The sequence below is a fragment of the Anolis carolinensis genome, unplaced genomic scaffold, assembly GCF_035594765.1.
Source record: "Anolis carolinensis isolate JA03-04 unplaced genomic scaffold, rAnoCar3.1.pri scaffold_10, whole genome shotgun sequence".
NCBI classification, from domain to species: domain Eukaryota; kingdom Metazoa; phylum Chordata; class Lepidosauria; order Squamata; family Dactyloidae; genus Anolis; species Anolis carolinensis.
Genome location: NW_026943821.1, coordinates 12,006,268 through 12,031,082, shown reverse-complemented (window position 1 = coordinate 12,031,082; position 24,815 = coordinate 12,006,268). Strand labels below are relative to the sequence as shown.

Sequence of the window (24,815 nt, the reverse complement as noted above, 5' to 3'; positions counted from 1 at the left end):
AAGCATAGAAATCTGTCAAAAATATTAATCTTTAAAAAAATGGAAAGAAAAGGGGACCAGGTTAAATGTTATTTAATACTATGGAACCTGGCCATAGAATAGTTTTGAAATTTGACTGTAGAACATGAAAAGGTAGATCCTTTTTTGTTCTTCTTTCAAAACAGATATTCCAAGCTATGCAGGTGACCATTGTATTTCTTGGAGGCCTTTCATTCATAGGTTCACCATAAGTCAAAGTCAACTTGAAAGCAAACTATAGCAAGATTGGCCAAGTTCCTGTTTGATGCTGCTAGTCTGTAAGCTTCACCAGTGTGCTTGTGTAGAGATCTTTAGGTTTAACAGCAAAATAACCTAAGTCACAGTAAAAAGCTTTTCTAAAATAGGCTGAGATGTCAACAAATACGATGAAAATGCTCACAGCATCCCCCAGAGAGTATAAAGGGGTATTTCAGGGCCAACAATGACTCTTTTTTTCAATGTGTAGCTGAGTTGTACTAACCCATGAAGTCTCCTGGTGACCAATGAAGCCTCAACTTCTGACAGTTTCCCCGTCTTGCTCTTGCCTGTCTTTTTTCTTCAAGAGATAAGTATAAAGAAGGAAATGGGTCTTCCATCTTTTTATGTGAAATTATGTATGTAGCAGCTGGGAAACTCCCTATGCTAAATCTGATATCAAAATTTGCATGAGCCCAAAGTCCAAGACTGAAATTGACAGAACTACAGAGGCAAATATTTGCATCGCTAAGGAACAAAGATTGCACCAATATACCCTTCAACAGGCACAATCTCAAAAAAAAAAACCCAGCAATTTCATACTTTAAATTTCAACTTCTCAATACAAGACAGAGTCCTTTCAGCTGTGTTAGACTACAGCACCATCAGATTGGACAGTAGATTGAGGAATACCATTGAAATATACAGGCTGGAGATTTATTATATTAAGTTTTTTTCTCATTCAATAGCAGGATAATTTCTATCTGAGGAACACAGGCCTAAATCCTAGAGTTAGTTCTGCCTAACTAAATCAATGAAATTTCCCTATGTTTTGACTCATCATTCAGCAATTGATGGAATTGGACTACTTTAGTTGGAACTAATCAACAAAACATATTATGAATATTATGAATGTCAATTGCCACTTTTCATACACTCACCCGTACTGGACTCTTTAAACCCTTCTTTGTTTATGGGAACACTGAGGGCATCATGCAGGATCATCCTCAGCTGCAAATTCGTTCAATGGCTAACATCCTATTGGTGACATACATGTGTACGTTATGCTAATCATGTGGTATGAATGGTTCATTATAATGCTTTAAACATAATCTGCCAACAGTGGCAAAAGCAAAGCTGTACCTCCATCAACAATGCAAGTCACCACAACGGGAGGGGTGAGAGGAGGGAAAGGCACAGTCCAATACAATTATTGTATAGATGTTAGGTAGCATTGTACTTGTCCATGATTTGCTTCTTTTTTCAGTCAGTCAGTAGCCTTTATTTCGCTCAACAAACCAAAGTAAAGTGAGAGTACAATGATAGAATACAGCATTTGAATAATTTATGACATTGCATCTGGCTTATGGTTGATAACAAGTATGTCCATTATCTATTGGTTAGATTACTATCTTTATAATCTAGAATAAAAACTGATTACCGGTTAGTAATATGTCTCCAAGGTACTCTTTGTTACACTCTCAACACTTACAGATTATTCATGAAGCACTTGCAGCTTTTTGCCGCTGTAAAGAGAAATTTGGCCACCCACTCTGTTACCTTTCTGTCATGATCAGACAATAAATAACTTCTTTTTTTGCTTCTTTTTATGAATATGTAAATTTAAAAATAATAAAATGTATATACCGTACTCAGAACAACAACAACAAAAATAATGCATGATGTGGTAATGTATTGCCTATTGCTCATGATGCATTTTGTACAAATTCACTGCCATTTGCTGTGTAATGTTGTTTTGCATGAAGATTGCAAGGTGTGTTGGTATAGTGTATCGTCAGCCTCCTTCCCCCTGATCATGTAAGTGCCTCTTCTGGTGCCAGCATTGGGCACTCACAGTGACTAGGATCTCTCACAGAGCTCTGCAGCAATTTGGCAATGGTGATACAAACCCATTTCTTCGCCTTTCTCTAGCTGAGCACTAGGGGTATGCATGCAACTTGGGTAAACCCCATGCCATTTTCGGTATCCGATTTTCAGATGCCCCCACTCTGTTTTTTGGGGAGCTGCCCAAATTCAGGAGAGCAAAGTGCCAATTTTCGATCTGGCACCCACAAGATCTGTTTTCGCTCCAGGAAGGTCTGGCCCATTGGTGACTTCTGAAGCCCCCCTTTCTGTCATTTTTTGGGCTAGCAGGACAAAAATGGCCACACTTGAAGGACAAATTTACCATTGCAAGTCCACCAAGTTTCAGAATGCTTGGGTTATCCACTGATTTTTAGGAAATTCTTAAAAGTTTGTAATAATTTCTCCAGCAGGAGGGCATCAATCCTGCCAACGACAGAAACAAAAGATGGGAGGCACATTAAACAAAATGAAAACAGAATTAATTCTGTGCCATTTCGCACACCCCTAAGTTTATTTATATCCCATTTTTCTCTCCATAAGGAGACTCACCTTAACTCCATTTTTTTTATAAAGGAAGCATCCCTTTCTTTGAGTAGATTGGCGAATCAGAAGACCAGCAGACCAGTCAGCAGAGCACCAGAGTTTTAAGTTTCTGTTTCTTATAAAGATTAGCTTTCTGTTCTCCACTGTGAGTTTCCATTTCCTGGATAGCCATTAAAATCACTTGGCAAAAACAATCTTCATTGATACATCAAGTTAAAAGCATGGCTTTTTATTAAAGTACTTGTGGAATCATTGAGTTTTCCCCAAAATATTGAGTTTTAAACTGTTCTAATTTGTTAAATTGTTTAATATGCTTGTACTCTGTTTAACATTGAAAATAACCCAAAATAATTGAAACTGCTTAAAACTGTTAAATTGATTTTGCTTGCAACATCATGTTGGGATGATATTGTTGCTGCTACTGCTATTCAGATTCTACATCTTGATCTATATTTTGTAGCTACAAACCCATGGCTACTTTAGGGAAATGTAACAAAATCCTATTAGTGATTTGGGAAGATGCCAATCTGGGCATCAACAAGAGTATTTTGATGTCTATCAGGGGTTTCCATTGCATACTAGGGAATTATTATGCTCATTAGCCTTTTAAAATTTGAGACACAGTCTCTCCTACACATCACAGATAGGTCCAAAGAATGTCATTAAGTAACTGAAAAAAGGAAGGAAGGAAGGATTTAACATTTAGTCAAAGGAAAGGACCAGATTCCATCTGATCTAATAAGCTAAGCCCTGCTTAATAATTAAATGGGAAACCTCCAAAGAATACTAGGTGCCATAGGATATATTTGGGAGGAAAATTATGGCAAATCACATTAGAGCATTTTTTGTCTAACAAAAACTCTGTGCTGTTGGTGATGTGAGAGAATTGGCCATCTGCAAGGATGTTGTCCAGGGGATGCCCTGATGTTTTACCCTCTTGTGGGAGGCTTCTCTCATGTCAGCAGTCCTGCCAGCACAAGGGGTTTCACCCATTGCAACACCGGGGGGCCCTGTGGTATTGGGGGGCTCACATTAAGATGACCTAAAGCATACATAATCCGAGCCCATGCAAAGGTTAGAAGACATCCATCCCAGGCATTCATCCCAGGCATCCATATTCATCTTCTCTAGGCCAATATCACCCTACTGTCTAATTTCTTCTATAAAGAGATCAATAAAGTTCCTAGCGACTTACCAATTGATTCAGTGAATTTACTCATTGGGATTAACTCTGATTCTGGTCAGAGTTTTTCTTTCAAAAATATTTTCAAGGCATTGTTCTTGCTCTGAGATTCCTCCCGCCACCCCAAGGCTCAGACCCCAAGACCCAGGGCCAGGCCTTGACATTTTGGAACTTTATAAAGAACAAAGATAACTACATGCTTATAATGGCAGATGCTCAACCAAATCAACAACAGTTTCCCAGAAGACTAACACTGTTTTTAATTACCTGGCTTGATTCATAGCCTGCTTTTTAAAAAAAAACAAAACAAAACAAGAATTTATAAAAAAAAATAAACACATAATGTTGAAACACAAATAAATTAAAAAGTAATTTAAGAGAAGAAGAATTACAATACCATATTCCCTTCTTGCTATACAACCCTGAAAATTTACCATGTTTTGTTTTAGTAAGGGCAGGCACTTGCGCTTTTGAAAACTGAATTAGATATATGAATTACCCATTAATAAACAAGGTTTTCTAAATGGTGATACTTACCTTAGAATTTATCACTCTTTCCTCCACCCGAATTGTTCATTTCTACCCACCCAATTGATAACCGGTGATTGCTCATGCCTTGCTAACACACACACATATATATAAGAGGCTCAACACCACTCCACAAATCCCTTTTTCTAGTCAAGTCAAGAACTTGAAAAACCAGGAAGGAAACCAGGTAAGGGGGAAATGCTTTGTTATTGATATTAGCAGACTTTCCAACCAGAATGTGGAGGTTCTCAGTTGAGATGCCTGACTTATAACCAAAAATAGCAAAAGTGAGATATTTGGGGGTGTTAGAATTAGACCGCTTTGTGAGCTTCTTGAGCTTCTTTGAGACTCTTCCAGTGTTGACCTGTTTGTTCTCCCAGTGCTTCTTTCACAGAAACACTGTAGAGGAGGCATGAGCAAACTTTGGCCCTCCGGGTGTTTTGGACTACAACTCTCACAATTCCTAACAGCCAGTTAGGAATTGTGGGAGTTGTAGTCCAAAACACACGGCGGGCCAAAGTTTGCTCATGCGTGCTAGAGAGTTTCCTAGAAAATATTCTAGGTCAGCACATTACAAACTATCTGCTGGGGGGCTAGCATTTTTTTCTTCCTTCCATGGTACCATAATTGTGCCCATTGGTTCCAAAATATTCTTTTTTTTTCTAAATAATTTTTATTAAAAGAAAAGATTTTTTTAAGTACATAAAAAGTGGGGAAACATTATGAGTTATAGAAATGTATGAAAAAGGAAAGAAGAAAAAGTATGTATAAAAAAAGACATATATGTATGTGTGTGTGTGTGTGTGTGTGTATATATATACATACATAAAAAATGTGTAGAAAAAAAGAATAAAAAAGAAAAAGACAAGAAAAAATTATATATATATAAGGGGAAATTTGTACTTCCATTCTTCATTCTTTGCAGTAGTCCCAAACACTGTCTATTCCCCCCCCCTCCGGTTTTCTACAGTCTTCACCCCTATTCTGTGTTCTTTTCTATTAGGTCTTCCTTTCTCTCTCATATATATATATACACACACACACACATACACACACATACACACACAGAGCTGTATTTATAATTCTATTTCATTAGATTTTCATGTATTCAGTCTGTACTGTGACTTTTTTCAGTAAAAACGTTAATTTATCCATATCCATGATGCCCATTATTCTAACTAATAAGTCCTCTTTTGTTGGCACTTCTTCCTGTTTGTTTTCCCCATAACATTGGAGAGCTAATTGGCCACCACTTGAGTCTGCTTATGGTCACCATGTAGAGCTTTTATTTTCCATATAAAAGGAAAAGTTTGCACGGACAAAAGTCAGCAGTTCAATAAACCTTCAGTGAGCTCTGTTAAATGTCTCAGGGCCCTTACACAAAAACAATTTAACCCAGAACATCAAGGCAGATAATTTACAATATATATCTACTTTGAACTGGATTATCTGAGTCCACACTGGTGTATAATCCAGTTCAATGTGGATTTTATATAGCTGTGTGAAAGGAGCCTCAGTAATGCAACTTGCTAATGCAGTTCAAGTGGGATCTTTGACCTGTAACAGTGTGGTGTGAAAGAGTCCCAGGAGAAAATGGACTGAGGACAAGTGGGGAAAGTGAGAGGAAGAAAGAGAAACTGGGACACTTTAAAAGCAACTGTAAAAATGGAACAGTAGTGGATTAATGGGGACTATCCTTGCCAAATTCGGGCAATTGGGAGAAGTATAATGTTCCTAGTATATTCATCTACCAGAAAATATGTACAGATAGATACACAGTCTGATGAAATGCACAGGTGATAACAGGCAAAGGAGCAAGGGAGGAAGAGTAAGATACGAGTTGTGTTTTTAAAGCCAGTGTAGCTAGGTATGATGGTTATCTGAAAACTCAAATGTAGCAGCAGGAACTAGAACAGCAGTATCAGCCCTTATCAGCACTTAAGTCTGAGCAACTCTGATAAATAGGCATGGAACTCCCTTTCTGGAAAGTCAAGGTGGCTGGCTACATTTGGGTCAGGCCCTGAGTAAAGAAATGATATGAGGTTGAAAGCAGAAGTTATCCTGAATAGAAACTAACAAGTCCACAGGCAGGGCTGTAGCCAGAGGGGGGGGGGGGGAGTTAGAGGTTCACCCCACCCCACCCCCCACCCCCCCAGCAAATTGTTCAGGTTTTTAAAAAACCATCATGAATTTTAACTGATTAACCAAATCCCCATGAATGTCCACTGAAGTTAATCTGTTTTGATTGTCCATTGAAGTTTATTGAGGGAGCCTGATTTCTAAATTATTTTGCGTTATGGAACTACTCTTCATGATTCATTAAACAAAAGTTTCAACATCCCCTCCCCTGAAATTTTCTTTTCTGGCTATGGCCCTGTCCACAGGAGCAGCCAACCAAGTACATATGTCAACCTCAAGTCCATGAAAGCGTTTTTTGGCATATGTTTTTCAGTCCCCTTTGATTTCTCCCCAGAACTGTTACCAATATCATCAGTCACCATGACATCTATGTTCGACAGAGGCTTTGCATTTTAAGTCAAGGGGAACCTGCCTAAATTCAGTGGTTGGTGTAGATTCACTTTATCAATTGCATTTAGCTACATGTTGACTGAGTCAATGGCATTACTCTAATTAGAATTAGCCAATGGGATTTGGCCCTTGCTTAATAAAGAGCATGTACCTGGTAAAATGAATTGTTTTAATGTTCGTGTGCCTTCAATCCCTCATAGTGTTTTTTTGCAGAGGAGGTTGCCCTTGCATCCCTCTGAAACTGAGAGTGCGACTTGCCCAGAATCTCCAAGTAGGTTTCTGCAACCAGGCAGGGATTTGAACCTTTGTCTCCCAGGGTCCTGGTGCAATACTCAAATCATTACTCCACGTTGTTTCTAAAATTATTCAATCCCATTTAGTTGCTGTTTTGGCTTCCAAGGAAAGGCTTCTTAACATTCCATGTGTGCGAAATGTTAAAACTAGCAGATGGGGCATCTCACCAATACATAGTATTTTAATGGTGTATTTTATTTACATCATCTTATTTATTTACATCATTTTTTACCCCGCCCTTCTCACCCGGAGGGACTCAGGACAGCTTACAACAGTCGGCAAATTACATTGCCCAAAATACATTCAATAAAACAATGACATATTAATAAACAATAAAACAGTACCACATCAATTAAAAATCTAATTAGACTCTATAAAACCATGAATTATAAAATTTAAAATGCATATATAGTTAAATTCACTCACTAACACCTTTGTGTGCACCTTGATTCATGTCATATTGACCTCAGATGTTACTCCTCGAACGCTTGAGAACATAGCCATGTCTTCACGGCTTTCCTGAAACCTAGGAGAGTCGGAGCATGTCGAACACTACTAGGGAGGGCATTCCACAGCCGGGGAGCCACCGCCAAGAAGGCCCTGTCCCTCATTCCCACCAGCAGGTGGGACCGAGAGCAGGGTCTCTCCTGATGATCTTAACAACCTAGTAGGTTCATAGGAGGAGATACGTTCGGACATGTAGTTTGGGCCAGAACCGTTTAGGGCTATATAGGTCAAGACCAGCACTTTGAATTGGGCTTGGTAGCATATTGGCAGCCAGTGAGGCTGGCTTAGCAGGGGGGTGGTACGCTCCCTGTATGCCGCCCCACTTATTAATCTGGCTGCCGCTCGTTGTACTAGTTGGAGCTTCTGGGCCATCTTTAAAGGCAACCCCACATAGAAAGAATTGCAGTAGTCCAAACAGGATGTAACGAGAACATGGACCACCGTGGCCAAGTCTGGCTTCCCAAGGTACGGGCACAGCTGGTGCACAAGTCTAAGTTGTGTGAAGGCTCCCCTGTCCATCGTCAAAACCTGCTGCTTCAGGCTCAGCGATGAGTCCAGGAGAACCCCCAGACTGCGAACCTGTGTTTTCAGGGGGAGTGTGACCCCATCCAACACAGGTTGCAACCCTGTACCCTGTTCAGCCTTATGACTGACCAGGAGGACCTCCATCTTGTCTGGATTGAGTTTCAATTTGTTCGCCTTCATCCAGTCCAACGCAGCGGCCAAGCACCGGTTCAGGACCTGAACAGCCTCCTTAGTGACAGGTGGGAAGGAGTGACAGAGCTGGACATCATTTGCATAAAGATGACACCTCACCCCAAAACTCCGGATGATCTCTCCCAGCAGCTTCATGTATATGTTAAATAGCATGGGGGACAGTACCGAACCCTGCGGGACCCCACAAGTCAACGGTTTGGGGCCGAGCAGGTGTTCCCCAGTGACACCATCTGGGATCGACCCTCCAGGAATGAGCGGAGCCACTGCAGAACAGTACCTCCAAGTCCCATTCCCATGAGGCGTCCCAGAAGGATACCGTGATTGATGGTATCAAAGGCTGCTGAGAGGTCCAGCAGAACCAGCAGGGACACACTCCCCCTGTCCAGTTCCCGGCAAAGATCATCGACTAAGGCGACCAAGGCTGTCTCGGTACCATGCCCCAGCCTGAAGCCAGAAAATCTGGAAAATATTTTGTGTTGTATTTTATAATCCAGTTTTAATGTATGTATTTGTTTGTCCTATATGTTTTTTTATCATGTCAGAAGTGGCTTGAGAACATACTGCAAGTTGCTTCTGGTGTGAGAGAATTGGCAGTCTACAGAGATGTTGCCCAGGGGATGCCCAGATGTGTTAGCTGGGAGGCTTCTCTCATGTCCCTGCAAGCTAGAGCTGACAGATGGGAGCTCATCCCATCTTGTGGATTTGAACCAGCAACCTTCAGGTCAGCAACCCAATCTTCAGGTCAGAGGTTCAGCCGGCACAAGGTTTAACCCATCGCACCACTGCGGCTCCTATGACAGCCCTATATGTGAAAGACCTATGGTCTAAGAATTGAATAAACTACTAGCTATCACTGGGTAAAGAATCATCTTCATGCCCAAATTGTCTAGGAATTAACTATTAGGAGTAAAGAAGATTGCTCAAAGGAAAGAGAAATGAAGGTGGCCTCTCAAATGGCACGCACCCATTTTAATCCTCCCAGGAGCCTAGAGTAGCTAAATCTTCATTGTCTGAATTGCCTCCACACTCATAAGACACAGCAGCAAGGCTTATGTTTGAACTGTAAAAGGGTTTTCCGAGGTGTTAAAACTCTAACTTCGAAACAAGTTCAATGTGTTGAATATCTCCTTTCAAATGTTAGATTTATGCCTGTAAGCAATTGCATTTAGCTTGACCCTTAAAGCAGAAATGCTTTGCATTTGTGAAAAATGCCTTTTGCACCACAGGTCTTAGAAACTACACACCACTATGTTTCCAAGCTCTGGAAATAAGCCAATCACTGTGTATTTAAGATACATGTAAATGCACAAGATAGTACGTATCGTGCAGTGCCCAACCTGTCATGCCATGCAGACTAACAGGCGATGTTTATTTTTAACAGTTGATAACCCCCTTGATCACGGCATGTTTTATCTTGAAAGTCAAATAGCACTCTTGGGTGCCAATAAGGACTTTTTTGCGGTAGCAAAGTAAATGCACTCAGCATATTGGAGGAAATAAAGAACTGGTAGGGGATTGGATGGCCCATGTGGTCTCTTCCAACTCTATGATCCTAGAATTCTAAACAAATCTTCACAGATATGTGATGAAGGTGCTGGTGTTGGCATCTGTCACTCTGACATTCTTCAGGATTAATAGCAGGGAATGACCATGGCTGTTTAGTTTTTGGTTCCCTCAGAAGATGACAAGAAACCCTCTGAAACCCTCGAGAACCTATGGTACATTGGATGATACTGTACTACAACTCATAACTTAGTAGTGGTTGTGTATGCTGGCAATGATGGACATTGCCCCCATTGATATCTGGAGGAGAGCCAGCACAGTGTATTGGTTTGAATGTTGGAGTAGGACTCCAGGACATCAGGGTTTGAATCATGGAAACCTACTAGGTGACCTTGGCTGAGTCACATTCTCTCATCCTCAGAGGAAGGTAGTTACATTTTTTCTAAATACGTCTTGCCAAGAGAACCCAAGGATAAATCACTTGAAGGCCTATAACAAATATAACATCTTGAGATACATACGTTCTTCAGTTCTGGTGTAGACTTTCAGTTCTCAATTTTTAGGCTACCAGCCATCTTGGACATCAGTTCTCAGAATCTTTGATCACTGACCAAGGTTTAGAAGTCCAAAAAGATCAAACTTTGAGATCCACTGACATGGACAATATCAAGCTAAACAGTGGTTCCCAACCTTTTTTTTTTTTTCTAAAAAAAATCTTTATTAGCATTTTTTTCATACATGTTAAAATCAGATAGTCGAAAAGAAAAGAAAAAAAGAAATAGAAGGAAAGCAAAAGAGAGAGAGAGAGAGAGAGAGAGAGAGAGGATACAGTAGAGTCTCACTTATCCAACACTTGCTTATCCAAAATTCTGGATTATCCAACGCGTTTTTGTAGTCAATGTTTTCAATATATTGTGATATTTTGGTGCTAAATTCATAAATACCGTAATTACAACATAACATTACTACGTATTGAACTACTTTTTTCTGTTAAATTTGTTGTAAAACATGATGTTTTGGTGCTTAATTTGTAAAATCATAACCTAATCTTATGTTTAATAGGCTTTTCCTTAATGCCTCCTTATTATCTAACATATTTGCTTATCCAACATTCCGCCGGCCCGTTTATGTTGGATAAGTGAGACTATACTGTATTTAAAATATCAACTTCCAGTCATCTTCCATTAGGTTCTTGCCTAATCTCTCTCCAAGCTTTTTTTGACCAGGGACCACTTTGACCAGGGTCCACTCCCCAACAATTAATACCAAAAGGATTATGAATCCATTTTTGGTCAACATTAGATTTGATTTGGTTATTTGGGGTGCTGATTCAGAATATGCATTGGATAGACCAAATCAGCTCTAGTTTCTGACACAGAACATATGCCATCCTGTAGTTGCCATCTTCTCACCCACAGAAAACCATATTTAATAATCTAGAGCTGATGTGGTCTACCCAATGCAATTTTCTGAATCAGCATCCCAAATAACCCCAGGAACAGGCCTAAAAACGAAGACAACAAGGCGTCCCCACTTCCAGGCAGCACATGGAATGGCTCCGCTCAGAAGGAGGGAGGAGGGGAGAAGCAGCAGTCAGGAGGTTTGTTGTCACGCCTTTCATGGGTAATCAACTTCTTCCCTCCTGACATCACAGTTGCCTCAGTACTTTTTTTTTCCGTGTCAGGAGCAACCTGAGTTGCTTCTGGAGTGAGAGAATTGGTTGCCCAGGGGATGCCCTGATGTTTTTGATGTTTTTACCATCCTTGTGGGAGGCTTCTCTCATGTCCCCGCATGGAGCTGGAGCTGAGAGAGGGAGCTCATCTGCGCTCTCCCCGGGTGGGATTCGAACCTGGCAGCTTTCAGGTCAGCAACCCAACCTTCAAGCCAACCTTTATCCCCTAGGCCACCTCAGTACTATAGAAAGGTTTCACAAGACCAGTCGCTCTCGTTGCAACAGTGTAGTAATGGTGAAGCCATGGATCATATTTTAGTTCTTGGGGACCACTGGTGGTCCATGGATCACAGGTTGGGTACCACTGAGCTAAATGAACCAATGGGATGACTTTACAGTGCTTGAATTATATCTGCCAGAATGTCCTAGTTAGTAGTGGTTCAAATTAGGAACTTTCTCAAACTTTCTTCATTCAGTATAAGACAACTTCCTATATACCTAGATGTGTCCCCATTAGAAACACACCAGAACTTTTCTGAATATTTTGAAATTATTTCTCAACTGGGGGATTTTTTTTCTGCCCTTTTATACCAAGCATTAAGAACATAAAAAAATGACAGATAACTTGTTGTTGTTACCTGCCAGTAAATCTACTAGTCAGAGACTTGCAGATCACAGTATCATGGCCACATGGTGGCATGCTGAAGCATACTAGTGGTCCTTCGTTGTACTGAATAACATCTGCTCTTCCTTTCTTCTTTTTTTCAGCACCTCAAGTCAAAGAAACCTCCTGGTCAAATCACTTGTTTTCAGCTCAGAGTAGGCATTACCAATTCCCAGAATCATGAAGCTGTTTATCATTTTTCTTTTTGTTATACTGGTAGTTACAGGTGAGTCTAATAGTACAGCAGCAGGAGCATTTGTATGATCAGGAGAACATTTCAGATATCATTTCCTAAGGCCCCAGTTTCATGTGCACCAGGCTGAAAAGGTCAGCATTGGGCTGGGGATCACATTCACTTGTTCATAACTGTAAACATAAATCTTGAGGTGTTATGAAGTTGGGAATCCAGTTTGTGCTCCTGTGGTGCTGAACAGGCTGCCGACAATGGATAGAATGTGTTGTCAAAGCCTTTCATGGCTGGAATCACTGGGTTGATCATCTTCTTCAGAGGTGAAGATGCCAGCCACAGATGCAGGCAAAACGTCAGGAGAGAATGCTACTGGAACATGGCCATACAGCCCGAAAAACTCACAGCAACCCAATAGATAGAATGTAATGGTAGCTGGGGGTTCTTGCTGTCTCAGTGAGATGATGACTCTGCTCCAGGGTTTAGTCTGGAAAGCAGCTTTTTTTTCCCATGTCAGGAGCAACTGGAGTTGCTTCTGGAGTGAGAGAATTGGCCGTCTGCAAGGACGTTGCCCAAGGGACACCCGGATGTATTTTTGATGTTTTTACCATCCTTGTGGGAGGCTTCTCCCATGTCCCTGCATGGAGCTGGAGCTGATAGAGGGAGCTCATCTGTACTCTCCCCGGGTGGGATTCGAACCTGGCAGCTTTCAGGTCAGCAACCCAACCTTCAAGTCACGAGGCTTTTATCTCCTAGGCCATAGGAGGCTCCTTTGGAAAGCAGCTATCCAAGGCTCTGAGCCCCTTCGCTATTTTAGAGAATTTCTTTCCCCCACTCATACATGAGGGGGTAGAGGGTGCTTTGCTCCCTTCTAGGGAAAGAATGGCCAAGAAGTAGTCCTGGCCAAGTGCCCGCCCCCTCCAAATATACAGTCAGCAGAGGACAGCAAATGACATTACAGCTGAAATCCTCAACAACAATTTATTGATTAGCCAGTTGGCCTTATCAAGCACAGACAAAACAAACATGAAATACAACATACATCTGGTACACTTAAAATAAAAAAAAATATACAGGTATTTGCCAGTTTGGTGCCAATGTAGCTTAGCCATAGATGTATGCATCAACTATCCTCATGTCCCCTACACTGTACCCCAATCTGATCTATGTTCTCTGATCTCCTTTTAGCAGTTTTAAGAACAGCTGAAATCCTCAATTCTCTCATGGCCCAGTGGCAGTGCTAGAAATGGAGAGGGGGAAGCTGATCCCTTCCTCCAGTTCTAGGCCGGCCTGCTTGGCTAGCAAGTTTTTACTTATCAAGGCTCTTGTTTCTCGTATCTTTGCTTTAGAAAACAAGGGCAGTGAGGAGAGCAGCTCAGGTTCCAAGGACACTGTGAACCAGACTTCAAAGGGGGCAGGGTCATCACCCGCGGATAAAGACAAGGATAACGGTAACATGGACACAACCATTAGCACAAAAACCAATAGACAAAACTCTATGGGCAGAGTGTACAGATAATTTTCTCTGCTGTTTAAAGAACCAGATAAAAAACAGAAAGACGAGTTACATGATAAACAAAAAGAGAAAATCAAAAAGACAAAAGTGGACCAATCGGGCTTATTGGTTACTTGTTTTGATATACGCCGGATTATAATAAAGGCAAATCAGCCAGAGCGCATTCACTAGTTCAGTATTTGAACATTACCTATACTGTTACCTTGACTATACCGGCAACGCTTGTTTGCTTTATGATAAGCATTTTAGAACGGAGTGGAAAGGCAGGCAGTGGCCCCTTCCCCAAGCAGCAGTAGCAGAGGGCTGTGTGCTGGGAATATTCCTCCAAGGGTCTGTGTTCAAGGAAGGCCTGCAGATTTCAACATTTTTGCTCAATCTGAAAAACCTGCAATAGGGGAAAGCCCTTCAAAATCAATTAAAAGACAATCGATACCTCAAAAAGAAGACAAGGGGGTTCCCCTCCTTTCCAAGGGGCCCAACCTAATTAACCTAAGCCAACTTGAATTTTGATTGGATCCTGTCACCATAGCAGCCGACTATTTGTATAGTGGCTTTAAGGAAGGCTGTCATTTCTAGCCCAAAGGCCAAGGGCCACATGTATTTCCCATAATTTGAAATCCATTTTAGGTATGGAAGCCATTGTACAATGAAAAATTTGCAAGGTAGCAAAAGAGGGCAGGGTTTGTAGGGCCTTTTATCTACGGCCCAAAATTAATATTAGATTTTCCTCCTTGCGAATTGTCCCCAAAAAGGCCCCGGGAGATATGACTGCACTTTAAACTATACATCCTTTGAAACTACTGTCCACATTAATAGGAGTCAGAGACTTGCCGCTGATCTTGCCAAATGCAGCATCAAGTCAGCCTTTTGTCTTCTTGCAGTTCAGGTCAATGACTCTGAGCTGTTAAGTTTTTGCCTTTCATGAGGATTATTACATGGATAAGGCCCTTCTTATGGCTGCTCAGTTTCATGTGTGGCCTTTGAAAAATTTAGCACTTTTTTTGGAATGGGCCCTCAACTCATACACAGATTAAAAGCAATGGTTCACTACCTCAATAATTTTTGTTACTGGAAAATTGGGGGTGGGTGAATGTGTTGCGTTGCTGTCTGCATGCCAAAAACTGACTTTGGAATTAGGCGTCTCCAGCATCCAAAAGACAGAAGGTCCATCCACTCAGAGAGCGAGGACGACTTTGCAGCTGAAGCCCACAATTCTCTCATGGCCCGGGAGGCAGTGCTGGAAACGGAGAGGGGGAGGTAGATCCCTTCCTCCAAATCTAGGCTGGCCCATTTGACTAGCAAGTTTTTCCTTATAAAGGCTCTGTTTTCCCATATCTTCACTTTAGAAAAAAAAGGCAGTGGGGAGAACGGCACAGGTTCCAAGCAGACCGGGGACACGGCACCCACAGATAAAGGCACGGAAAAAGGTAACATCGATGCAACCATTTGGTCCTGGGCCCCCTCTAATACCCAAGTTGGCACTGCCATGAGTCAGAAATATGAGTGCTGCAGTTCTGGAAGTTCTACCCCTCTGGCCTGGGTGGCAGTGCTGGAAACGGAGAGGGAGAGGCAGATCCCTTCCTCCAAAACTAGGCTGGCCTGCTTGGCAAGCAAGTTTTTCCTTATAAAGGCTCTGTTTTCCCATATCTTCACTTTAGAAAAAAACGGCAGTGGAGAGAACGGCACTGGTTCCAAGCAGACCGGGGACAAGACACCCACAGATAAAGGCACGGATAAAGGTAACATCGATGCAACCATTTGGCCCTGGGGCCCCTCTAATACCCAAGTTGGCACTGCCATGAGTCAGAAATATGAGTGCTGCAGTTCTGGAAGTTCTACCCCTCTGGCCTGGGTGGCAGTGCTGGAAACGGAGAGGGAGAGGCAGATCCCTTCCTCCAAAAGTAGGCTGGCCTGCTTGGCAAGCAAGTTTTTCCTTATAAAGGCTCTGTTTTCCCATATCTTCACTTTAGAAAAAAACGGCAGTGGAGAGAACGGCACAGGTTCCAAGCAGACCGGGGACAAGACACCCACAGATAAAGGCACGGATAAAGGTAACATCGATGCAACCATTTGGCCCTGGGGCCCCTCTAATACCCAAGTTGGCACTGCCATGAGTCAGAAATATGAGTGCTGCAGTTCTGGAAGTTCTACCCCTCTGGCCTGGGTGGCAGTGCTGGAAACGGAGAGGGAGAGGCAGATCCCTTCCTCCAAAACTAGGCTGGCCTGCTTGGCAAGCAAGTTTTTCCTTATAAAGGCTCTGTTTTCCCATATCTTCACTTTAGAAAAAAACGGCAGTGGAGAGAACGGCACAGGTTCCAAGCAGACCGGGGACAAGACACCCACAGATAAAGGCACGGATAAAGGTAACATCGATGCAACCATTTGGCCCTGGGGCCCCTCTAATACCCAAGTTGGCACTGCCATGAGTCAGAAATATGAGTGCTGCAGTTCTGGAAGTTCTACCCCTCTGGCCTGGGTGGCAGTGCTGGAAACGGAGAGAGAGAGGCAGATCCCTTCCTCCAAAACTAGGCTGGCCTGCTTGGCAAGCAAGTTTTTCCTTATAAAGGCTCTGTTTTCCCATATCTTCACTTTAGAAAAAAACGGCAGTGGAGAGAACGGCACAGGTTCCAAGCAGACCGGGGACAAGACACCCACAGATAAAGGCACGGATAAAGGTAACATCGCTGCAACCATTTGGCCCTGGGGCCCCTCTAATACCCAAGTTGGCACTGCCATGAGTCAGAAATATGAGTGCTGCAGTTCTGGAAGTTCTACCCCTCTGGCCCGGGTGGCAGTGCTGGAAATAGAGAGCGAGAGGCAGATCCCTTCCTCCAGATCCCTTCCTGGTTTCTAGAGTTGGGGTCCAACTCTCAAATCGCTAGACTACATTGGGTTTCTGGGTAACATTATAAGTGTGTAGGAAAAGAAACAAAGTTCCTGTCCTTATGGTTTCTGTTGTTGTTTTCCCTTTAGCAAACTCCATGATTACTTGTGAATGTAATAGTGGAGACAATCTCTGCTCTAAGGATAGAAGCTGTATCATTGAAAAAGGAGACTGTATTGCAATTGCATTTAATAATACATTGGGTAAGTAAATGTGCCAGATTTTCAGATAACAATAGCCCCGTCTACACTGCGCAATATCTCAGGATCTGATCCCAGATTATCTTCTTATCCTGGAATATCTGGTAGTGGAGACTCATATAACCCTGTTCAAAGCAGATAACCTGGGATTGGAGTCTGGGAGATAAGGACACTGTAGAAGGGATCTAAGAGATGGGCAAGAAAAACTTGTCAGAGTAAAGGGGGTGTATTAGCTTCCTCAAAAAACCTTAGACCAGCCTTCTACTATTTTAACTTTATTGCTTTTACTTGGCAGTTTTATTTGCCATTATATTATTGTTTAAAATGTTGGTTTAATTTGTATTAAATGTCAATGATGTTTGTTTTTATTGTGAATTTTATTTTATCTTGTTTAATGTGGAAATTTGGGCTTGGCCCCATGTTAGCTACCCCGAGTCCCTGCAGGGAGATAGAGGTGGGGAACAAAAATAAAGTTGTTATTATTATTATTAGAAGGCTACAACCCTCTGCAAACATACATACATACATACATACATACATACATAAACAGCCTACTGGGGCGTGTCTGGCATTTCCACAAACCTTTAAAGGGAATTTATTAAAATAAGATACAAATATAGATGCTGGTTACTAGGCTTGTCCGATCGATGGAAAAATTGTTTCAATTCTCGTTTCTAAAGTAGGGGGTGCCGGCTCTTCGTTGTAGAAATTATTTCTAAATGTTTCACCCAAAAGTTTTGGATATTTACGAAAATTCTTAATGTTTCTAAAATGTTTCTAAAATGGCGGATGCGCATGCGCAATCGCCAAAAAACAGGAAACCAGGGGGGACTTTTCTGGGGGTCTCCCGCCCTCATTTCTTGAGCTATTCTCATCAAATTTGGTACAGTGGGAGAACACATTCCACACTCTTTGCTCAATAAATTGCAGAATGTTTCCTGTCCTATCAACGGAGCCTCTGTCTGTGATCCCCCTAGACTGGAGGCCAATGCCTTCCCTTGAATGTCTAACTGGGCGTGAGGGAAGCACTGGCAGGAATGCACACGTTCTTTGGAAACTGTTACTTCCAATGGACCCTTTTAATTTTGGAAAGCTATGTGTCTTTGTAATTGATGCAGTAACACTCAGCCCGGGGGCTTGGGATTATAAACGAAGCGTGAGGTAAGCTCAGCGCTTACAGGGAAGCAGACGTGGTTAGAAAACTATAATTTTCAAGCTCCCTCCTTTGCAGGCTTGGAAAGCCTTAGATGGGTTTTATTGCTTTCTTCCAGAAAACTTTGCAAAGGAAAGGCAAAAAGTCTACCTCAAAAAGAAAAAGCACCCCAAAAGCCCCAAAGCTAGCAGTTACAGGGAGGGACGCAGACTCCTTTGGAAAATAAAAATTCCCAACATCCACAGCAAGGACTCTGCCCCAAGCCCCAAGCCAATTTCCCCCCAACACAATATCTAACCAGCAACAACCAGCCACTTTGCCCTCTCAGCTTCACGGCGTGCGTGCGAAACACCCTCTCTCCTCGGTATCCCAACCCAGAGAATGGCTTGGCTCCGTGCGGAGGCGATTTTTATAGCGATTCTACACATCGATGGGAGGATGCTAGCCCCCACCTTTTTTAGCCATCGTGGAAGACTCTGATTGGCAGGGAGCGGGAGCCCAGTTAGGCTGCGCTAGGCTCCCGTTCATGTTAGGTTGCAGAAACAATATATACATACACACACACACACACACACACACACACACACACACACACACACACATATATATATATATATATATATATATATATATATATATAAATATTTAAAAAAATTTGGAAGGAAAAAAATAACGAAAATTTTAAGACACAATTACAGAATGGGCCAACGATGGATCGTATTACATTGCCAGTTGCGCCCAGGGAAAACGTTTCAATACTCGTGTCAAAAAACGGGAACATAACGAAATTATAACGGTATGACAATTTTTACGACGATATGGACAACCCTACTGGTTACATATGAGATACACACTGAGTGGTGTTGGAGGTTTTGAGTAATGGGTTCACGGGTATGGGATAGGAGGGGTAGGGGTTTGATGAGAAGTGATAATTGGACAGTCAGTAATAGCTTGTATAGGATTTGCATTACATTGCTGTATCCCAATGTTATCAAAATAACATGTGTCCCTGTCTTAATCTGTTAGCTACTGTAGGGTTTGCTGTCTACATCTTATAATAGGATCAGGACATGAGGTTTTCACTGCTTTTCCCACTGGTTTCAACATAAGTTGGCATTCCCTATATTCAAATCTTCCCTCTCTTTTTTTTCAAACAGATGGAAAAGATATCAAAAAAGTGTATCTAGGCTGCCAGCCAAAGTCAGTCAGTTTTGATCAATGCCATGAAGAGAATATATTCATCACAGCAGGGAAGGACTTTTACCTGAATAGTCAAGCCAAATGCTGTCACAGCAAGGACAAGTGTAACAATGATTTGAAATGTAAGTGAGATGCTTTGGGGTTCTCAGGAAAAAGTTGGCATCACAGTTGCTTTGTATGTATTTCGCTTGTAATTTCATCCTCTTTTTTAATGTCTTTCTTTATGCCATGACTTGAAATTTTGAGTCCACAAGAAGACTTTGAAAAAAAGGATTTGAACAGGAAATAATGCCAGTCCCATATAAAGGTCCGATTGAGCATTTAGAAACAGTTGGAAGGCATATACTTCCAACTGCCATCCCAGTTTGATGCTAGCTTATTTTACTGTTATTGTTTTAATTAGATATGCTGATGTCATATTGTTTTATCTGTTGATCAGGCTTGGTCTCCATGTGAACCACTCCGAGTCCCCTTGGGGAGATGGAAGTGGGTTATAGATAAAGTTTTATTATTATTATTATTATTTTGGGAAATGGATAATGAGAAAACTGCCTCTCTGCTCGGCACTTTTTCATTTTTTCACCATCTTTCACCTGCTTGAAGGAGGGTCATTTTGGAAGGCTGTTTTATATGTTTACTGTTGCCTTTTCTCATCTCAGTAGTAACAAAGGAGTCTGACAAGACTTCTGAAATGAAGTGCCCCTCATGCTTTGCTTTGAGTCCTGAATCCTGTAATGCCACGAAGACCAACTGTTTCAAGGACCAGAATCGATGCATCAACATCACTGGGAAACTCATGAACGGTAAATCAGCATGTAGTACATTTCTTTTTATTCCTTATTTATTTTGTGACTGGGTGCCATCAAGTCATTTCTGACTTATGGTTACCTTAAGGTGAACTTATCATGGGGTTTTCTGGGTCTGATTCCAACCCTGGTCACCAAAACCATAGTCCAAAACCCAAAGCACATACAAGTTCTTTCTATCTATCTATCTATCTATCTATCTATCTATCTATCTATCTATCTATCTATCTATCTATCTATCTATCTCATCATAAAAATGACAAGTATTCTGTATCAAGCACTCTGTTAAGCATACTTAATTAATATACTTAACTAAAGGGCAAAATTAATGCCATTTGACAGCACTTTAAGTGCCATAGTTCAGTTCTATAGAACTGGACCTGAGAATGGCAGTGGCAGTACAGAGGAGGTGAGATGTGAACTACTCCAACAGAGTGGATGCACTTCTGGCTCTCCAGGCAATGGCTGCTTTGGGTCAGATTTACCCTGGGCTCATAGTGTATGTGTGCGCGCTAAAATGCTTAACTAACAGAATAGAAACAGAGATCTTCTGACTTTTTCAGTTGCTGAAAACAAACGTGAGTTGCATTCACAATCACATCTTTGAAGGCTTTATTGCCAATGGCTGGCATTCAGCATTGTGGTTATGGATTCATAAACTACAGTGATAAATCTATAACTACTCCATACTTGGTAAGACTACATAGTCTTACTGCAGGACTATAGAAATTCCACCCCTCTCCCACTTGTCTTAAGAGCCAAAAGGGTAAAGGAGGTTCATAACCATCATCATCATCATCATCATCATCATCATCATTGGATATACAACAGAATTAGTATACAGCAAACAACCAAACTATGCTGGTTGTTGTATTGGATCACATGTTGGAAACTTCCCAAGTGTCTAGGACTATGTGATGTATCGGCGAATAATGTGTGCAGATCCAAGTAGGGTGGCATTTTGCAGCAGACAGATGGTAATTTTGTCAGCGCCGATTGTTTTTAAGTGCTGGCCAGGGTCTTTAGGCACTGTACCCAGTGTGCCGATCACCACTGGGACCATCTTCACTGGCTTGTGCCAGAATCTTTGGACTTCAGTCTTTAAATCCTCGCATCATGTCAACTTTTCCAGTTGCTACTCATCAATCCTGCTGTCACCTGGGATTGCAACATCTATTATTATTATTATTATTATTATTATTATTATTATTATTATTATTATTATTATTATGCAGCTTGCACTTGGGTCAGAAGAGAAAGGAGCTTTTCAAGCTCTGCCAGTGAATGGGACTGATACAGTGAATCACAACAGGAGTTCTCTTTCTGATTGTCGCAGCCTTGCTTACTGATGGGAGGGTCTGGAAATGTCATTCTTTTGTGTCTCGAACTGTAGCTGAAAAGGGATGTTCAGGCTAGGAAATTGAACTTAGTTATGAAGATATGCCAAAGAAACTGGTGAAGAACATCAATGCACATTTTAAAGTAGATGATGACATTATGTATTAATATTCTACTAGGTTTAGACTATTAAATATATAAATATTGAGAAAACAAGAGTAAGAGGGCAGAGGAAGAAGAGGGAGCCTGCATTATGTCCTTCTTTTCCTTCCCATGTTTTGTTGAGAACCCTTTCTTACTTTTTCTGGCTATTTTTTGAGGCATAGCAGGGTGTAGGAATGAACAATTGACAAACTGTGATACCATTTCTTTCTCTGTTCTTTCCCCCCAGAAACTGGAATAACGGCCTTTGAATTAAAGGGCTGTACCACGGCCTTTACAGCATCCATCCTTCAAGAGACAGGTGCCATGTTAGACTATGGAGATACCATTTATTCTATTGACACAATCCAAGTAGGGAATGGCAAACTCAGCAGCATCCAAGCACCACCGGGCATTGTGTTTGCAGTCCTCCTGCCCAGCCTCCTTGGCCTCTTGCTGGACAAGTTCCTGTACTGATCCTGACCCATTTGGATCAAAGGGTCTTCTGGAAAGACATATTCAATGAAAGAGAATGAATGAAGACATAGATTACAGAAGTTCGGGTTCTAGAATTTACTAGATCTGTATAACTTTATGTATTTTAAAAGGCAAATCAGATAGAGACATTTTCACACTATGCAGTTATAGCACCATGGCTAATTCCACACTGGACACTTAACTGGGGGCCAATCTGGAGTATTATGGATGCCCATAGACTCATTCTGGATTCAGAATGACTAGATGGGCATCTAGCCAGAGGGATGCATTAGTGTCCAGCTGGTCCAGCCAGACTAAGACTACATCGGTTCAGCTGGAACATCACCCTATCCTCCACATCACCACCCCCATTCCCTCCTGACCATGGAGCTCTTTGCGATCTTCCAACCATTGTGATCTGCATTTACACGTCAGAAAGGAGTGGCCATGCGACCAGCAAAGAGGTGGTCAAGTGATCCTCTCCTTCTTACTGGTTGCATGGATATCCCTTTCTTATAACAGGAGAGCTCTATGGCAGCAATGAAATCGGGGCAAGCCATCCACGTCCATGATGCTGATCAACACAGGGAAAGTGTGATGGTGATGGTATCCATTTAGACAGCAGGTTGGGCCAAATGGAACCCAACCCAGCTGCAGATATTTCAGAGTTTCCTGAAAACTCCAGAGTCTCCCCCAACTTTGCCTGGACACGGCACTGGGTTTGAGGTAAGTCCAGCTTTTTTGTCAGTGTAGATAAGCCCTACAATTCCATTCTATGGAAACCTGGGGTTTTTAGTTTAAGGTGCCTTCTCAAACTGTAAGCCTTTTTAGGATGTAGCCATAGTGGTTAGAGTGGACTCAACGTGCTATAATTTTGTAGTGTGAAACAGCTCTAAATAAATCAGGGAGAGGTTCTATATATATATATATATATATATATATATATATATATATATATATATATATATCTGCTTTGAAGTGGAATATATTGCAGTGTGGACTCAGATAACCCAGTTCAAAGCAGATATTGTGGGATTTTCTGCCTTGATATTCTGGGATATAGAGCTGTGTGGAAGGGCCCTAAGAGTGCAGATTTAGCTAATCAAGCCCATGACTTCCATCTGAATAATGAATCATGTAAAATTGCAAAGATTTTCATATGTGTAGTTTTAAAGGGAAAATGATTTTCAGTATCCTCTTCTGCATTGCCCTATATCCCAGGATCTCATCCCAGATTATCTGATTATCCCAGATTATCTGGCAATTGAACTCATGTAATCCAGTTCAAAGCAGATAATCTGGGATCAGATTCTGGGATACAGGGCAGTGTAGATCCATCTTATGTCAGAATACATCCTCATGATCAGAAGAGGAAATAGCTGTATTAAGTAAAAGGAATGAATGCTGCTTCTGCCATTAACCATTTTTATAAGTATATACGTTTTAGAGACTAATTGAAGATTGAAAAATGTGTGAAACCGTCAGTCAAGGACTGCTCATAAGCCAGTCAAACTTTTGGAGCATTCTCCCTGAAATTGCATTAGAATTGCAACCTCATCAGATTTTAATAATATAATCTGAGTCAAATAAGTGTTGCAGCCTTTTGAGCTCTTGCTTTGATGTGTGGAGTTGGGGAAAGATGAGAAGAGTGTAAAGCACCTGCTATCCTTGTGGGAGCCTTGGTTCCATCTCCAGATAACAGGTCCCAAGTGTCAGGGCTGGATGAGACCCTGCCAGTCAGAGAGGACAGTTCTGGGCTGAATGATCAGACTTGGTTATTTAATAAAACACATGATTTTGGAATAAACATATCTCACTCAACCTTCCTTCCTTCCTTTCTTTAAACAAAGTTTAAGATTAGAAAATGCTGCCTTTAACAAAGAGCTGTTTCCCCCAGTATTTGAAAGTCACATGTTGCCCTTGGGAATAAAAACCGTTGTGACGTGGGTCCCCTTTCAAAGAACTTAATGACTGATAACATTGTTATTTTTTTCTCATTAATAAAATCCAAAGTACACACGACGGTTATTGCTTTAGCTGCCTAGCCAACAGGTCTTTTGCAGTAAAGCACTTCCTTTTGAGATCTTGCAGTGCAGTGGTTCTCAAACTGTGTGTCCCCAGATGTTTTGGCCTTCAATTCCTAGAAATCCAAACAGCTGGTAAATTGGCTGGGACTTCTGGGAATTGTAGGCCAAAACACCTGGGAGCCCAGAAGTTGAGAACCACTGTTGTAATGGACCGCAGCAGGATTTCAAGAGTGTTTTATTGGCCAGAGTAGCAGTCCAGTTTATGCTGCAAAGAGATTGCCCCCCAACATATAATCAGTGGGATTTTATAGGTAAAGGTAGAGGCTTTCCCCTGACATTAAGTCTAGTCGTATCCCACTCTGGGGGTTGGTGCTCATCTCCATTTCTAGGCCAAAGAGCCGGCGTTATCCGTAGACACCTCCAAGGTCGTGTGACTGGCATGACTGCATGGAGCGCCATTACCTTCCCACATAAGCGGTACCTCTTGATCTACTCACATTTGCATGTTTTCGAACTGCTAGGTTGGCAGAAGCTGGAGCTAACAGTGGGCGCTCACCCCATTTCCCAGATTCAAACTTCTGACCTTTTGGTTAGCAAGTTCAGCACCTTAGCATTTTAACATGCTGCGCCACCTGGGGATTTTATACCTTTTCTCAAAGTAGATTTC

The 24,815-nt window shown here is 41.7% G+C and overlaps 1 protein-coding gene across 3 annotated transcripts; it reads left to right on the top strand.

Moving 5' to 3' along the window:
• Window positions 1–4,473: 4,473 nt before the first annotated feature.
• On the top strand, window positions 4,474–23,942 carry LOC103279325 (uncharacterized). 3 transcript variants are annotated; one of them, XM_062962532.1, is made up of 12 exons: window positions 4,474–4,520; window positions 12,324–12,445; window positions 13,756–13,857; window positions 15,269–15,349; window positions 15,581–15,661; window positions 15,893–15,973; window positions 16,205–16,285; window positions 16,517–16,597; window positions 16,896–17,009; window positions 19,317–19,481; window positions 20,019–20,162; window positions 21,895–23,942. In XM_062962532.1, exons 2-12 carry the CDS (start codon window positions 12,400–12,402, stop codon window positions 22,119–22,121), a joined length of 1,203 nt encoding a protein of 400 aa, XP_062818602.1. In that variant the 5' UTR covers window positions 4,474–4,520; window positions 12,324–12,399; the 3' UTR covers window positions 22,122–23,942. The 3 variants fall into 3 exon arrangements, with proteins under 3 accessions (XP_062818602.1, XP_062818601.1, XP_062818603.1); XM_062962531.1 differs by having other exon boundaries at window positions 12,324–13,857; XM_062962533.1 differs by lacking the exon at window positions 4,474–4,520 and having other exon boundaries at window positions 11,616–12,445.
• The last annotated feature ends 873 nt before the right edge of the window (window positions 23,943–24,815 follow it).

Bases quoted from the DNA above. Each gene is read 5' to 3' on its own strand.
- LOC103279325 (XM_062962531.1), top strand. From the start codon at position 13,653: ATGGAGAGGGGGAAGCTGATCCCTTCCTCCAGTTCTAGGCCGGCCTGC. The intron at 13,858-15,268 runs GTAACATGGACA...TCTTCACTTTAG, and splicing joins GGATAAAGACAAGGATAACG to AAAAAAAAGGCAGTGGGGAG. The intron at 15,662-15,892 runs GTAACATCGATG...TCTTCACTTTAG, and splicing joins AGATAAAGGCACGGATAAAG to AAAAAAACGGCAGTGGAGAG.